Raw genomic sequence first — 18,239 nt, 5'->3', positions numbered from 1 at the left:
ACATCCCGCTCTCTCAGTAGCAAATTTATTGAAGATTCGTTCCAAGTCTCAAACACTTGCCCAGATTAAAATCAAAGCTTCATTATGTGCCAGTCCCCAAGTTCAAACTTCACCCATTGAAAAGAGTCTAATCACTCACTGAGCCGTGCCGCAAACGGCACTTTAGAAGGGCGCTAGAAAATGCACGCTCAAGGTCACTACTCTTTCCTTCCTTAAGCGTCCGGGCCATAACTCTGGCTGTTTGTTTAGAAGAAGTGCTTGGACTGCAGACAAAACTATTGCTTTTCTGTTGCAGATGTATTTACAAAAGCCTTTTGCTTTAACCTTTTCCCCCATGACGGCATGGAGTCCGCCAGGAGAAACAATGAACAGTGAGCCAATAAAACAACACAAGGTGAGACAGAGATTGAGTTTGGGGGCAGGGAGTAAGAATTCAATTGACCCTTCAATATATTTGTCTCCAGAAGCTCCCTGTCAACACAAGCTGTGTGTGTGTGCATGAGTGGGGGGGAGGAGGGTGCATGTCTGTGTGTGTATGTGTATGGACAATACCACAGAAAGGCATGACTACTATCAGAAAAAGCCCCCTCCATATCCCCACCACTGATTGTAACACAAAGCATTGTGGGTGTAGTAAAGAGAAGCTGGGGAGTTAGCCCCTCCCTTACAAGGAAGTAGTAGATAAAAGAGATCTGCCAGATGATAATCTGCCCAGTGGGAGCAACTGGAGTATTCTGTCTTTCTGGCCAGTCCATTTTTGTTTTCCTTTGTATACAGCCAGGGACACTAAAGCTGTCAGTAGAGAGGTTTGCCCTTGGCTTTACCTCAGTCATGATAATTCAGTAAGAAGAGAGAAACCGCACAGTTGAGCTGGATCAATGTCTTAATAAAAAATGCAAGACAAGTGATGTGGGACAAGGCAAAAAGGACAAACAACCACAAAGATAAGCAGGTATTCTTATTTGGTTAGGGATACTTGCTTTGAGGAGCTGCACACAAAAAATAGATGGTTACCACTGTTAAGTCCCCACAAGAATGGCATGGGTTCAAGTCCTGCCGAGGGACGTTTTATGAGAATTTTGCATGTACTCCACGTGCTTGTTAGGATTCTCTCCAGGTACTTCAGTTTTATTTTACAGACTCAGAAAACACGTGTCTGCATAAATGTTTGGTTGCCTCACACGTCACTTTGAGGGAGTCACTACCCGAGTAGAGAGGGTAGAGGCAGAAGGACGAAACTGAAAAGTCATAGGTTCCAGCTTATTGCACATTTAAGGTAATGTATGGGAGTTCTGTGTGATTTGGGCTTTTAATGGTGTTTTCACACTTGATACTCCCGTAGACTTGGCTTGATTGGAGACCAAAATTGCAGCGTTTGCTACATTTTCAGCTGGTGCGGTTCGCTTTCACACTGCATTGGGCCAAACGACCCAAACCCTTTGAGAAACCTGTTCACCTTCTCGCCTGTAGTGGTGCTGGCTACTGAAGACAACGACATAAAAACCTCTGAAGAAGAGTGCAACTTCCTCCTTTACAAAATGTAAACAAAAGTGGAGTACAGCTTCAGATTTTAGCAGTTAGAGGATTTCTCTTGGGTAAAAGACCATGAGCTATTTCTCCCTCAAGCAGTAGACACCAGCATTTGTTTTAGATATAGTTACCCAGAATGCTTTGTGCTGTTGTCTGCTTCCTGTACTTTTCCACTTGCATCTACTTAATTCAAACAATGCCAGAGTTTGCTTCAACCGAAACAAGATCTAGTTTTTTTTTTAGAGTTCCAGTGTTCACATTCGCTCCTCCTTAAAATAACCAGACTTTCTAGGTAAACAAACTAGAATTTGATTAAAGCGGACTAAACGGGGCTAGTGTGAATCCACCCTTTGTAAGTAAACCATCCCCAAACCTCCAATCTGTTGTGGGCAGCTGTAAGTGTCAGGGTGCAGGCAAGTGAGTGAGATTTAACGCCAATATCCATTGGAAATTCGACAGCTCTGAAGAGTACTCCAACTCTCCAGCAACGATTTTAACAGAATTGGCTTCCATCTATTGTTTTTTTTCCCCTCACCACAAAATGTCTGACATTATCCCAAATGCAGCAAAGGTAAGTGCAGAACTACATCCAGGGAACAGCGTCTTTCAGCAAAATCTCTCCATTTTCTTGAAGTAAATACAAGGGGGAAGCTGTGAAATTAATGGTACCCACTGTTCTCGAAGGCCACACTTTAGCTGCTGTGCTAAATGTCAACTCTTTTTCGAGTCAAAATGCTGCTCGCCATGGCTTTCAGCTTGGGAAGAAAGAAAATCAATATGGCTCTCCAGCCCCTCACTCACTCTGCTGGTGGACAGTCTCAAGTGGGCCTGATGGTCTTCAATTAGGAGCCAGGCAAGATGCTTGAGTGACGCTGGAAAAAGCAGTTTGCCACATTCATTTAAGCTACAGTGACTGCAGCACAGCGGCTCTATCCAGCGATAACTCCCTGCAATTTTGGTTTCTATTGGCCCCATCTGCACTCATAGCGCCAGCTGCCAGACTGGCATGAAAATGATGTTATCCTGGGTACATTTCTGCCGCTAATGGCCCCAAATAATTGCCCTGAATGACAGTACTTCTCAGTTTTTTTCTCTCCTGATGTTATGTATATTTGCATTGAGCAAAGCTTGGACCCGGATTTGAGCCTGTAAATCCTAACCATGCTTCCCCTTATGCTTGTAAAAATCATCTTGCAGCTGTTAGGAGTAAGTTTTTTTTTTGTTTTTTTTTACATGTCATTCATTTTCAAATCATAGTTTTGTGCTCATGAGAGGCAGCTACTATGGGAAGCATGTTAACGTTCCTCATCAGCTGAAAGGCAGCTCTCTGGGGAGCTGTGCATAAATATTTTGACTTTCTTCCGTGTAAAACTGTGTGAGTGTGTGCGTTGAAGTATGCGCAGCCAATGCTCCCCCTTCCGTCATTCGGGCTTGAGCGCCTCTCACGGGTTTTGCCGACATGTCTGGACGAGGGCTCGTGCGCGTGTGAGACAAGGAGGGATTACGGCTCGACTCAAACTGTTTATTCGTCGTTCTGTGACTCTGGCGATTGAGGCCGTTGACTAATGTTTACAGGGTTGGTCCAGATGTTCCAGGAATCACTGATTTAGCATACACAGTGGGATGTGGAGTGATGTTTGTCCAAAAAGGCGGTGGAGGAAAACAAAGAGTAACTCAGGGGCAAAGTGAAGAGATCCAGATGTGGCACCTTGTGAATAGAGCCATGAAGGTGGCCCCTCAACTTAGGGTCATAAACTGTTCTAGTCTCAACAGACTAGATGGGAAGCAGAGGAAGCTCAAACAAATCAATTTCACCATTTTGATGTGTTTGAGTTTCCCTTTTTCTCTCAACCTATCATTTACTGTCTTGTTTCTTGCTTCTGTAGGTCCCGAGTGCTCCAAGAACTTCACCTCCAACAGCGGCGTCATAAAGTCTCCGGGGTTTCCAGAGAAGTACCCCAACAACCTCGACTGCACCTTCATGATCTTCGCCCCAAAGATGTCGGAAATCATTTTGGAGTTCGAGAACTTCGAGCTGGAACCTGACACAACACCCCCTACCGGTGTCTTTTGCCGCTACGACCGGCTGGAAATCTGGGACGGTTTTCCAGGAGGTGAGCAAAACAGGCAGAACGTTGAAATGTATATTTGAGTTAATACTCGCAGAGTATTATAATTAACTCATCCTAAATCACCATATACTCATGGTTACCACTAATGCCTGTTGACGTATATTCTACTCATTGCTTAGGAAACATTTTTCAGCCATTTAGAGGTTGACGGTATATCAAAATTTAGCCTGATTTCACAAATTTGCAAAAATAAATTCACGTCAAGTATCCGAGCTATTTTCAATTTAAAAATCTCTACTTATTCATTGAACAATCTTTACTTACTTATTACAATTTACTATCAGTTTTGGAAAAATGAAGGCGTGACAGAATCTCATGTCACAAGATATTGCAATATTAAACACAACATATGTCATTTAAGCACTATTCATTTACTGTGACTTTATAACTTTATCTGGGGAAGTCAGTATTGTTCTGGTTCTCAGAAATGTTTGAGACTCTTATTTTGGTGTTGGGAAGAAAGTCGCTTTTGACTCGCCCTCTTCTGCTGATGTGATGAGCTAATAAAGACTTCTCGTAGTAACAAAAAGCAATGAGGATGCTCCCACCACTTCCAAATGGTTTGTGGCAGCTTTCTGGGAACTTTTTTTGAAAATAGGGACAGCGAGTCAACAACTGGTAAGCAATTTGAAAAGTTTCAGATTCTTGAAACTTTCAGTTGGTTTGTGAAGACACAAACAGAGACACAGAGACACTTTCCATGTTTTTTGAGAATTGCCTTAGGACCGGAGAAGCATTAAAACACCAAATCAGGGGCACCAAAGTCTGTAGTTTGTGAACCATTTGTTGTAGCAGAAATCGAAATATTGCCTTGCATCTACCATCTATTCCCTACTTGTGCCTCTGCTACATTTTACATGCCAATGGTCTTAGTACAAGCTGTCTGCTGACACTGGTTTCCAATGCAGTTTTATTATTAAAACGAGATTTTTATTTTACCAAACATTGTGAACACCAAGGAAAAGGGATTTTCTCTGCTGCAGGATAATACAGCAGGGTAGAGTACTGGTTTCAGTTTCATTTATGATAGCTTCTCTCTCGAGAAAATGACCATCTCCGCACAGTAAGACGGCTTCACCCTGACACGGTGGTCCGCAGACGTCTTTCAGTCGTCATCAGCTTAACTTTAGTCGTCGCTCAATGCCAAACATTCCTTCCTCCTAAAAGAGCGTCCCGCGCTTTTGTTTTTCATGTCAAAGGCTATCTGTGTGCGATAATGTTTTCAGGCAAATACATTTGGGAGTTCAAGGTCTAATCTAGGTTGTACGGCTTGAGGTTTTGTTTTTGTTTGACAATTCCGTTTCACAGGAAATGACTCAAAAAGGAATTTCCTCGGGTAACCTCCTTGCGATTCCCACCAATGAGGTAGAGAAAAAAAAAGTACCCCAGCTAATTCATTCATTCATTCATTCATTCATTCATTCATTCATTCATTCATTCAGTTAAACCGTTTCGGACTTGACTCGAACCAAACCTTGCTGGCGTACAAACACGCACGATCAAATACTGCCCTGAAACAGTTTTCAAAAATCTATTCATCTTATAAGTCAGCGGGGTGGGGGCTGAGATGAGGGCGAGGAGGGTTCAAAGCCCTGCTTCCACATCCTGAGATTAGTCTTTTAACTCAGCGAGCAAAATCACATCTCGAAGTTTTTCTTTCTGCCGGCGATCCCAACTCCTGGTGCAGGCGAGATGAAAGCCTGTCTCACCCGTCCGCGGCTGAAAACTGAAAGAATTTTTTATTTTTTGTATTTTTTTTTTATCTAACTACGCTTAACCCGGCGCACATCAGTATTCGCTGCTCCGCGCGTTCTCTGGGTGATAAGGTTGAAGTGTTAATCACAGGCGCCTGTTCCGGGGGGGTGGGAAGTTTAGTTAAAGTTCACATCTCTGAAGATGTTAACTTTGCAGAGGTGACCTTTTGATTCCTCGGAGCGGGGCTCGTTCGCGGGCTCTCCCCCTCGAGCTTTCGCGTGTCTCATTTCCAAGGTTCACGCCTGATTCAGAAGACTGTCAGAGGGTCGAGGAGAGGGGGGGGGGGGAATGAGAAAATGTCTGGTTATTATCGCCTTCTGAGACATAGTTTTTACAGAAGACAGCAGGAAACATTTTCTCCGGTCCTCTCTAGTTATTAAAATTAACAGAGGACAGTGGTAGGATAAAACAAACGAGGTCTCCTTTTGTCCAACAGCGGCAGAAACTTGTCACAAAACTTCTTCTTCTTTTTTTCTTTTTTTTTTCTTCTTCTCCATAACACCCTTTGAAGGTTGCTGTGCGTGACAGATAGCGGTGTATAAAAATGAGCCACGGGGGGAAAATAGAGTGTTGCCTTTTGCCAGGCTGTTCCTGTTGTGCCTGCCGGATCGATAGCGCATTAGCACAGAAGGCATGCTTGCTGCTGGAGTGTGCCGAGATTGGAGATGTCCGGGCAAGCAGCCGGGGATTCACACCTCCTTATCCCCACCCACACACCCTTCACCTCACAAAGTACACCTCACCGGACAGGAGCTGGCGAAGAAAAGAAGAACCTCTGGCTTTCTTCCTCCTCCCTGCAGAAGGCAAGGCGCAGAGTTTATGGCGAGGTTCTTTAAAATTTCATGCCACTGTGGAGTCATGCAGATAATCCGGCAGATAGGCTTTTTTTTCCTTCTTCTTCTTCATCTTCTTCTTTCCTTTAGCCCAGGTCTTACTGGGCCTAAATGCACACTGTATTCTCTGAAATATATACCGGACACCTGGTTTACGAAGATTAATCTGAGCCGTCACGCCACTGCCCCATAAGCACCTCCCTCCCACGCCTCGCACCCCCGCGGCCCGGCCTTTGCCTTTTATGTCGGAGTTGTGCTGGAAGTGGCATGTTTTGGATGACAGGAGGCCTTGGGGAGGCAGGACTGTCACTCGCCGCTGATCACAGCATTACTAATCGCAGATAAGCTGCAGGTCCCCACGCACTGACAGGAACACACATCCATAAACGGGCATGGATCACGGCACACATCAAAGGACCGGAGCAAGGTCACCGTGTTCTCTTGCTCTCCCTCGTTTCTAATGCTCTTTTCCACCCGGGTTCCTCTCTCGTTATCTCTGTGTCCCGCTAAAAAGTTTCTCCCAGATCTTCCCCCATTCTTCTCAAGCCCCCCCAACGGAACGCGTACTTCTTTCTCTTTTATTATTGCTCTCTATCTTTTTAATACTCTCGTATTGTCCGCCGCTCTGCCTCTCCTTGTTTGACTTCCTTTGCAAAGCCAGCCGGGCCGTGGTCGTCAGAGAAAATGAGTCCGGGGTCTCTGGTATTTACAGCCGAGCAAATAGACGGAGACGGTGACCTGGCCCCACACCACAGGTCACCCTTCTTTCTCTTTGTGTCCGGCAGGCAAGCGGGTCTGGAATGCCAGGAAGTTTTTCTCATTCCTCTTTATGGGGTCAGTGCCATACCTCACTGACACACTAGTTTTCACACCTCCGCAGGGGGGAAGTTACTAGTTAAACCCATGTGTGTGTGACAGGACTGAGGCAACCCAACAAATATTGAGTTAAGCTAAGTCTAACACTAGCTGTGTTTCTATTGACCATAAAGCTGCGCAATTTGACTTTTAGTTTAAAAAAAATAGTGCTTAATGGAAACACAGCAATTTCGAAAAAACCCTCGTCTGTTGATGTGATGTTTTGTTGTTGTAGGCTGAGATTAGTCTTTTTGGCCGAATCAAAATTGGTTCATTTCGCAAAACTGCAATGGAGACACATCCTTCACATCACACAAGTCACATGATCAACAACTAGATGTTACCACTGGGGGAAAAGACAATGGCAGGAGGTGGCAGGTGGATAATGGCACAGCATTAGAGTTTTAAAGGCCTTTCGCCTAGACAAACTTACTTTCTGCGTTTCTGCTGAACATAGAATCACTCAATTTGACATTTTGAAAGTAAGTTCGCTTAATGGAAACACTCCAATTTCGAAAAACTTGTTTTTGCTCTAAGATTAGATGTTTCTTGTTTTTGGGGGTTTTTTGTTGCCATAAAGAAATCTGGGGGGTGGGTTTTTAACATTTTTTTGCATGGTACAAATCATGTGACTGACAACCAGATGCCGCCACTGGCGCTCAAACCACAACAACAGGAATGTTTGGAGGCTCGTGGCGCAGCAGGTTTTTTTTTTTTTTTAAAGACTTATCATGTGAACAAGCTAATTCATGTGTGATTTTTATTTTTATTTCATACTTAATGAAAACACCGCATTTGCACAAAAACAAAACACATCTTCCGACACTAGTGGAATACTGACAGTTTTGTGCACAATTGTAATGTCTGTGGTTTTCTCTCACTTCCTCCTGCAGTCGGGCCTTACATCGGCAGGTACTGTGGTCAGAACACCCCCGGCAGGATCATCTCCTACACAGGCATTTTGGCTCTGACAATCAACACCGACAGCGCCATCGCTAAGGAAGGCTTCTCTGCCAACTTCACTGTCCTCGACCGGACCGTCCCAGAGGGTGAGCTGGCTCAATACGGAGGAAAGGGAAACCCGTTGATAGAACTGTAAAAAGTCCAGTAGCCATGAAAAACAAGCAGAAAAACAAGCATTGTGTTAATCTTTTGTCTCATTAATCATAGCTATGCTTTTATTGCATTCGGTTCAGATTCATTAACACGGAGCGAGCGCCACGCTTCTCGTTCTGAAGCTTCTTAAGCTCATTAAACAAGGAAAAACAAAAACACGTGTTTCACTTCTGCTATTGAAATTTTTAATAGCTTTAATGTTCAGCTCCTTCTCAATGTATTGAATAACGAGAATATGGACTAATAAGACAACGTTTGAATTTGTGAAATTGATCTGTTTGTGTGTTGGGAAGATTTGTCATTTTTTGATTTGCACTTCATTAAGTAGAGCCTGAATGTGTCTTAATAATCAAAAATCAAAACCTTTCATCCCTATTCATGGTATACAGCCTAGTCCACTGTTATTTGAAGCAGGTAACATAGCTGTGGTCAACAGTCCTTATTCAAGACTATGAATAAGGACTGTCATCATTTTGTGCTGATGATTTGTTGCTTTTATTTCAGACCTATTTTTTGACCTTTTTTTTTTTTACCATGTATGTTATGGTTTCTTGCTTAGTTTGAATTATTTTCAATGAAATTCTTTAAGAAGGAAGCTCTTAAACCAGACCCGTGGGACTTCCTTTTTAAAAAAAATCCAAAAAGCAGTTTCACTTCCTGGTAAAGTACAAACATCTACAGAAAAATGGTAAAACCTGAAACACAACTTTTGGTTGGCCACAATAATTAACTCAACCACATAAATTCAGCGATGAATTTGAACACGTTTTCTCAGTTGTTTCAGTCATTTCTAGCTTTTATCCCTAAATATTCTTCTTAAATATTCCTCTGGTTCTAAGACGCACTCACATTAATCCAAAGGGTAGAGTGAAATGGTTCTCCATACGTTCTACTTTTACGACTGGGCTATGTATTGGTTGCAAACAGGATGCACAGTAAGTCCTACCAAATGCACTCTAGGACGTTTCTCTCACTCTTTATTGTGTCTTCACATTGCTTGATACAAAGAAAAGCTTGTCGTTGTACCAGATGATTCTCCCTAAAGGTATGGGCATGGGTCAGGAAACGTTGTAATCATTGCGGCTTCTCATTTAATAGCATAATATTGTCTAAACTGTCGCTTAATGCTACCTTTTGGAGTTAAGTGTTAAGCATAGACAAGGTACTATTGTCTTTATAGATCTTGTGTTTTTTCAAAGCACCTGTGCAATCTCCCCTAAACTACTTTTTAGATTCCTAAGGCTCAAACAGCCAATAACCATTTCTGAGGTAGGAAGAACATACATAACACATCCAGAGAGGTTAAGGAAAGTTGAGGAGCTTAAACTCAGGCAAGGATGTGCAAAGGAATTGCAGGGAAGCAGATTAAAGCACCAGAGGGGCAATAATCCAGGCAGAAAGCAAATGTTGCCCAATTATGACAAATTGCCAGTTGCTGAGCAGAGTTGAAGAGTTATTAAACGAACACCTCCCGCTTCTTCATTGCGGCGATGGCTCACGCGGAACACGTTTGCCTAGACGGTCTCTGTCAGCAGCTTGCCCGAGCACACACTCTTTTCACACACACCCCCAGGGCTTTTTACATGCCACATCGCTGTCACGGGGCTCGACCTCCGCTGACCCCATTTTGCAAAACGCTCCATCTAAACATTTCATTAAGGAAGACGAGCTCTGGTAAGGCTCATAAATCTGTCCGGCAGCCAGACCACCCCGCACACAGGGACCCACACAAACACACGCACACAGTCCATCTCTGAATAGCAACAGAGGTGGATGACTTTCAACAAGTCTACTAATCATCTCCAAAAGGGATTTTGTCTTGCCCAAAGGGGGGAAAGGGAGATGATGTTGAAGCACAGACAAAACAAGGGAAACAAGGGCTGCCTCCAAGTCACCAGCAGAGCTGCCACTGCTGGTGGTTTTCCTTAAAGTCAAATTGTGCAACGCAACTTTTTACGTTCGCCATTAGACGGGAACGGTTGACCATCTGACCTGCCATCGGTAAATACCTCGACTGAAGAGCGAGTTGCTTGGCTTCTGCATCATCGTCTCAGACGCTCTGGAGATAGAAAGTCCCCAAACATCGCCCTTGCTTTTCCAAGCTTGTACCAACTGAATCTTTCATAATCCCCTAATGCATAATGCACAGTAGATTTTTTTTTTCTTTTTTATGCCGTTACGTGGCGAGGCAAAGGGTAGCTGAAAACCACTGAAGAGATGCGATAAGGTGATGAAAAGAGGCCTTATCTTATCCTTTTTATTTTTGCTCCTTTTCTCGTATTTTCCCAGCCATTAAGCCCCGACCGTGCTCGGTAAGCCACATGATCAGATATAAGCTCAGGCAAAACAAAACACCTCTTTGTATTTTCGATGATCTTGGTTAATAATGTTGGCTTAAAGAGATGTGGGGGTGGGGGTTGTGGGGGAAGTTTGTTGTTGTTTTTTTCCACAGAGAGAAAGCGGGAGAGGTGCGAGACAGTTTATTAGTACCCTGACATACTTACAGGCATGAACTCGCGCACATGCAGCTGCGCATTAAGACCGCAAGCCGTACACACACAGTGACCCCGTTGAGTAAGGGTGCGCTAGCGGTGCGGCAGATGGGGGGGGGACCATCTGTGTTAGCTCTCAGGCTGCCACAGCATGGCTCTCCGGTGCTGCTCTTCATCCGAAGGCCTCAAAATGAGCAACGGCATTTATATTTAGGGGATTTGTCTGCAAAAGAATTCAAATGATTTTCAAAAGCGTTCCTTCACACGCAGACTCTACATATTCCTGTTTGGACCAAGAGAGCATTGTGGTTTGCAAAAAAACAAAAAAAAGATAAACTCCCCGCAGGGAGATATAACACATTCAGACAGAGGGAGGTGGGGGGGGGGGCAACCAAAGCGAAAGTCACTGTTAGCGCCTAATACGGGCATAAACCACGCTGAATGTTTCATGAAGACATTTTTACGTCTCGGACGCTTTCCCTCCGGCTTCCATTAAAAAGCGCTGGAAGAGGAATAGAAGGGGTTTGCCGTCGACGTGCTGTTGTCTTCCAGCCAGTCATGTGGAGGCCTTCTCCTCCGCCCTGGAGATTTGCTCGGATTCAAGGAGGAGGACAGGGACAGGGGGAGGGGGTTGGCGGGGGGGGGGCGACACAGAAGACACATTCTTTGACTACATATTGACTGCTTAGAATTCAGCTGAAAGTCTTTCACTGTCTCCTCTATCTTTTTTTTTTTCTGATTCCCTTTTCATCTCCTCTCTCTCCTCCCTCTGCCTTTCAGACTTTGACTGCAGCGATCCGTTGGGAATGGAGTCGGGGGAGATAACATCAGACCAAATCATGGCTTCATCCCAGTACAACCCCAGCTGGTCCCCGGAGCGCTCCCGACTCAACTACTATGAAAACGCATGGACGCCCGCAGAGGACTCAAACAAGGAGTGGATTCAGGTAGCATGCCGTCTGTTTTTCTCCTGTATTAAAAGTAATTGCTTCCAATAAAGCAAAGTTAGCGACCATGGAAGGATAAATAAGATTTAAAAAGCAACAGTATTTGCCAATTGCTCTGTCTGAAGGTGGGCTTAGGCCACAATGAGACCCTCCCAGAGTTCAGAAACATATACGTTACGGTCACTTTCCAATCAAAAGTGTCCCTAGTAATGAATGTGTGAATCCATGGTTGTCTGTAGAAGCTCAGAAAACAATCGACTCTCAAAGAATGGCAGTTTCCTAGTCGTTGGAATTATGAATCGATTCAAAATGCTCAAAAATAAATTTAAAAATACGTTTAAGTTGTACGTCTTTGCAGCTCCTTGTTGCAAGTGTACTCTGTATTGCCTTGCGTTTTCACTCGTAGGAGGCCGTCTTCCTACCGTATGTATTTTTTCTATTTACAAATAAGTCAGACAGCTAACCTAACCTAATAGTGGTAATTTAAGTTACAGAATTTAGTGCACAAACCTATTTTTGTTTAACACTTTCTAGCAAGAAAAATTTACATCTCCTGCGATGGACTGACTACCTGCCTAGGTACAGCCCCATGCTTCAGGATGGATGGTTAAAACTGAACTTTGTCACAGACAGCTGGCCCAAACCAACAAATAATTGTTTCACATTTGTACCTAAACTCTCCCCCTCTCTCCAAATGTTCACATTCTTCACTTTCCCTAACAGAAAGCCCTCCATTCATCCGTCTATCCCATCACAGTCAGTCTTTTACATCGATGTTTCCACTCTGTCCCTATCTGCCTGTCTTCCTGCGGCTGCCTCTGTCTTCCAGTCCTACCTGATAATTTCCCCCCTATCCTTTGGAACTGAAACTGCCTCCGGAGATGCTCAGATTTAATCCAGGCAACCTGCCAAGCTTCACACACACACACACACACACCCACACACCCGCACGCACACCCCCACACACACACCCCCACACCCACGCCCACACACACACCCCCACACCCACGCCCACACACGCACGCCAACTGGCTCAGCCTCTGTCATATTTTTTGTCTCTTGGCTTATCTTCACAGAGTGATCATCACCCACCAAGGGAACTTTATGTGGGAAGATTAAGGATTTAGTTCTGTCATCCCACGGTGGGGATAAGACACGTATACCGAGTCCACTCACATCACAAAGAACTCCCCACAGCCCCCTCCCGACCACAGCCCTACCTCCATGCATTTGCACTGTCTATGATTTATGAACCCAAGACCCCAACCTCTTATAAATATACAGGCTGTTTTTCTTTTTCAACTTTTTTTCAGCAGCTTATGCTTCATTTCTTAAAAGTTTGGCCCCGGGGGATAGATAATAGAGCTGACCCAAAGCCAAATATTTGCTCAGGGAGGGACATAAGCAAGCTTTTTGCGTTATTATTGCAATAAAAATATTGTCCTAAGGGCCTCTGTTATTCCTTCAAGCTAATTTAATCGCTGTGTAACCGCATATGTACACGGTTCTACTTGTGTGTGGGGGTGTGTATGCGGGTGTGAGTGTTTGGCGACCTGTGTGAGTAGGAGGGTTTGGCAAGGCCCAACGTGTCCCGCAGAGGAACTCACTGTGCATCTGAGTGGATCAGGAAGAAGCAAGACCACCCTTTAAACCTCTGTTAAAAACGTATTAGTCATTCTCATAGGAAAGTTCTTTGCTAAAAGCCAAATGTGGAGAGATTTTCAAGCTGCCCTGTCATAAGCTGCGTTTCCATTGTCCATATAATGGCACAATTTGACGTTTTGAAAATAAATTTCCTTAATAGAAACACGACATTTCAAAATAACTCTCCTTTTTCAATAAAATGTTTTATCGCTAGGAGGAGATGATTTTTTTTTTCATCCATATTGAAATTGGTTTATTTGGCAAAACTGCAATGGGAGCCCTTTATTCACTCATGATCAACCACCGGATGTTGACACTGGCAAAAAACCTCAATGAAGAAAACAGGAAGTAGTTGAAAGTTGACGGCGCAGCATGTTTTTGTAATGATGCCGCAATTGCGAAATTGTGTTTTTTCAATATCAGCGGAATATCGACAGAGTTTTCCATTTGCAATGGAAACGCAGGGTATTTTAAACAAAAAATAATTAGCTCTTTTTCTTGGCCTTGTTGCTGTATCGATCATGTTCAGGATTTGACTTGGCCCTAAAATTTGAGTTTTTCAAGACTCTGTGCTGTAATGGTTGAGCTAAAATTCCCAGCACTAATCAGATCAAAACCTTGAATCCCCCCCAACCCCAACAAGCTCACCCCACCCACCACCTTTGAATTTCTAATCTCGAAGGCAGCGGCAGGTTTTGCGGTTGGCTAATGATTTCTGCTCTCTGTAGGAATGAGTTGCACTTGTGCCAAGCGGTCCGAGCGCCAGTCATCACAGGTGGTATTAGAAGAGTAGAAATTCTCATTTCTCTTTCATTAAGCATGTCAGCGGCGTTGCAACAAGCCGGGGCGCCCTCCCGGCATGTACAAATCATCTCGGTGCGCAGTCAGATGCATAGCAATCAATTCATTTTATATTTCATGATCATTCTCTGACTCCCGTCTCGCCCAGACGGTTTTATTATTCATGATAGGCAGCCTTCGAGTCCAAGGCCTTTTCCTTCACTCTGTCCATCCATTTTAATGCTTGCCTCATTCTGATGCACAGAGAGGAGGAGGACAAGATGCTACAGTCATGGGCGGTCTTCGTTGGCTAATTAGATTGGTGTAGTGTGGTTGAGTATTGAGTGCTGGGTTAGCCAGGTCATTAATCAGCCCCCGTTGGTGAACACAGAGATGGACAGATGTCCTTTTTAAAGGAGAATCGAGGCTTGAGGAGAGAAAAAAGAACGCAGGCAGCTTTTTCTTTCTCTTGGCAATCCGTCTTGTGACACAATTCAGCGCATCTCCGATTCACTCTGGATATCACCTCTTCTATATTTCATCATCCGCTTTCATTCTTTTGCTTTTTTTCTTCTTATAAACTAGAATTTTCCAGCTTCACTGCGCATATTAACTGCCTTTGTCTGACGCTCAATAGCTTAAGCAGTAGGAGCTCTCCGCCGGAGGTTTCGGGGGGAAAAATACACAAAATTACACCTTCAGACGAGTCAATGAGCTGTCTCCTCGTCTCTGGACTCTCTTGACTGGCATGGAAACACCTGCATCTGTGCAACACATTTGCCTCCGTAAGGGAAAGAACGATATGTTTACAGACTGACGGAAGGGTTCCTCTGGAACTTTTTTTGAAGGAATCGCTGACATTGTGCAGAATGAGTTTGTCAAATGCGTCTGACGGGTGGGGGCGGGGGGTGCGATGGGTACCGAGAGCCGCAAGAGCAATGAGAACGAGACAATAAAAGACATACTGAGCCTCCGTCAGGCAGATGCCATTGATCGCACATGCTCGCTGCATCAATAATTTAGACTGTTTTGGAGAGAGCCCAAGTGTCAATACCTGAAAGCCTGTATGTCTTATCCCATAATGGTGATTTTGCTTCACTGGCTTCTTCTGTCTGCAACTGTATTTATATATTTACAAGTGGTCTGTCTGTCAGTGATTACTTGAAAGGTTTAATCATGCAAAGACAACCCAGCTTGCGACAGGTTCTTTTATCTTTACTTCCTGACAGATAAAAGCACAAAAGGCAAAGAAACGCATCGTTGTTTGTTGTCACAAAATGTTCCCTTATCTTATCCATTTGTGATGACCCCCCCAAGGTAAAGTCAATCACTCATGGAAACATGTCAGTCTTAAACCTTGGACTTTTGGAAGGTTGGGAGGAGTACACCAGCTTGCATTGACTGTGTTTCCTCAAATCTATAAAGCAAACATCTCTGGCTGACCGGCTAAGCAACCTTTAATGGCACACTTCCTGAACGAAAACGCCACTCTAGTCCTCACGCCGAGGCCAACATCCGACGTTGAGCCAGCGCGTCCTGTTTTCTTTCCATCTTAATGCGGTTTCCATTACTTTAAGTTGGGGATCGGCGAAAAAGCACTCCGACCCAGTGCATTGTCTCCCTCTTTAAATCGGCACCTCATTCTGATGTCTTACCAACCTGTCGAGTGACGAGTTCTCCGAGTGCTCCGAGTACGGACCGGTAATTAACAGCAACTTTTCACTTGATGAAGTCTAGCAAAAGAGCATGAGGCTGGTATGCAGCTGCCGGTGAGATCATCATCATGCCATCCGAGTGGGAACAATGGCTGCTGTCTTTGCCGCGCCGCTTCTGGGCCCCTCGCTCTCAATGGGAAAATCAATGAGAGGATAGAGAGCCGCACTCGGCCAGTAATCGAAACATGAGCGGTCGCATGACGTAATGAAATGAGTGCTCCATAAGTACCTAGAGATAAAAAAATAAACTCAGCTCAGGCACAATCAGTGCCATTTTCAGTGTCTGCCTTACAGAGGAGGATGGTGTGTGGGGGAGACTGAAGCCCTTTTAGTCGGTAGTCATCACCAAACGATCATGTGCAGCTGGGCATCCTGGGAAAGAATCCAGACATGACATACCTTCAGGTCGCTGTGTTTTCCGTCCCCATCAATGCCTGCTGGTTTCGTAATCCTGACTCAAAGCATTAGTCACATGTGTGTGTTGTATGTGTGTGTGGAGGAGTGGGAGGAGGGAGATTCAGGAATGACCCTTAAGGTTTATCTTCAAAGATGATTCACAAGCCAAGAAACCTCAAAATCAGACTCCTTCCCTTCCCTGCCTTTGACTGAGACAAACTGAAATCTTTAAAGGGCCAGTTTTAGGTGTTTTCCAGGCACATAATGCTATTTTATAGTACCATCAAGTAACCTTGAGTACCTTAAGTTGCTGTAAAAATGCTGTATATATACATCACTCTGTCTGTATATATAAAATGCTGTATATACAAAGCATTTTTAAGTATTTTAAAGCATTTTTTTAAGTAATATTTGACGTATATATCAAATATTGCTTAAAAGAACTGTGACTTTGTAATTTAGTGCCATGAAATTGGGCCTCTGTCTTTTTAAAAACTCCTGCTCTTTCTGAAACTCCGCCAACAGGAAGTCATCAAAACATCGCTCCCCTATTAACCCTTTAACATTTTCAACAGCATTGCAATGTGAAGTAGCTTGTATAATTAGCTTAGCGGATGTGCAGTTCCACCGGGTGTTTGCTAACTGCTGCTAGCTAGTCTGAAGGAGCTGAGGGAGGGCTGCTCTGTGCGGCAGAAGCTTGGAAACTGCAACCGAGGAGGAGCTTCATCCTTGAAGGCGGAGCTTGGTCCCACCAATCGTTTTGCGCAGCTGAGTGGTTACCATAGGAGATTAAAGGATTTCTCAAACATGCTTGAAAGAATCAAAGCAACACACCAGGTCTGCTTTTAATCAGGGAAAAACATTATAACGTGATGCGTGTTTGCATAGATATAGTTTAGTTCGAGATAATTTTCCAATTACACCCTTAACGGCAGAGTGTAATCACTGGGTCGAGGTATTAGTCAGGGTATTGTCACAGAGTTTGTACTATACGACTCAAAGTTGCATGACGTTATGTAAGTTGGTCTTACATAATGCTGCCCCTGTAATCAGGCGCCCCTTCACAGTTGAAAAGAGAAAAACTGAAAACTTTCTTGCATTATTATCACTGTCATCTGAACTATGCATCCTTTTTTGTCACCATAACAGATCATCGGTGCATGAGAAGACATGCATAATTAAATGCCAGCAAGGAGGTGTGGGGAGCTAAAAATAAACTGTAATTCTGTCAGGTGAATAATGTGATAAATGGAATGTCGGCAGCGAAGCTCATAGGTCCTGCAGCATTTAAGTAATATCATTTTCAAGAAAGAAGGATTAATTACACTTTCAGGAAATGGAGCCTAAGGCAAAATTATGCCCCCCCCCTCCAATCCCCATTTCAGTCTACTTTTTGCTGCAGCATCATGCCTGTGGGACATAAATGTTGTCATCTGTGCTTCCCCACCAGGGTCCTCCAGGAATCTTAGGGAACTTCCATGTGTAGTGTAGAGATTTGTGATTGCCTTGACTGCGGTGCTAATAACACTCCCAGTCAAAGGGTGGCGCCAAATGCACGGCACTTACAGAAAACTGCTAATCATTTCAGGAGCAGAGGAAGAAAAACAGCAATAATGTGTGGAGGGTTTTTTTTTATATATATATGAAGTGTATTGTAGAGAGATGAGCGAAAACGCATAAATTACAGAGTGGGGAAGCAATATTTTCTTTCCTTTCATTCGGTTTCTTCTTTTATGAGTAGAGAGTTCACAAACCGGTGCATTAGTGCCCCCTGTGGGGCTGTAGCAAAACATGTGTACCTCTGAGGGGACCGCTGCGGTTTAACTGAGATGAATATAGTGCGAATACGGCTGCCTGTGAGGTCCAAACCACACACAGATGCTGATGTAAAGAATTACATAAAGCCCTTAAAGCGTCCCTTCAGCCACACTGGGGAAATTAGAGAGCGAATCGGGACAGGCCGTCTTAGCATCCCGCCTCTGGTGAATAAAGCACATCACTTCAGCCCGTTGTTGTGCGTTCCCCTTCTCATATCCCGTCGTCC

The 18,239-nt window shown here is 44.1% G+C and overlaps 1 protein-coding gene across 3 annotated transcripts in view; it reads left to right on the top strand.

Moving 5' to 3' along the window:
• nrp1a (neuropilin 1a) overlaps positions 1 to 18,239 on the top strand; it is an 83,155-nt gene that overhangs the window by 30,921 nt on the left and 33,995 nt on the right. For all 3 annotated transcript variants that reach the window (XM_032551085.1, XM_032551082.1, XM_032551084.1), the window contains exons 5-7: positions 3,417 to 3,644; positions 7,999 to 8,154; positions 11,494 to 11,660. In XM_032551085.1, the coding sequence (XP_032406976.1) occupies positions 3,417 to 3,644; positions 7,999 to 8,154; positions 11,494 to 11,660 (551 nt within the window). The remainder of the gene's footprint in view (positions 1 to 3,416; positions 3,645 to 7,998; positions 8,155 to 11,493; positions 11,661 to 18,239) is intronic.

The sequence above is a fragment of the Xiphophorus hellerii genome, chromosome 21, assembly GCF_003331165.1.
Source record: "Xiphophorus hellerii strain 12219 chromosome 21, Xiphophorus_hellerii-4.1, whole genome shotgun sequence".
Taxonomy (NCBI): Eukaryota; Metazoa; Chordata; class Actinopteri; order Cyprinodontiformes; family Poeciliidae; genus Xiphophorus; species Xiphophorus hellerii.
This window is presented reverse-complemented; position numbering and strand designations above follow the sequence as displayed.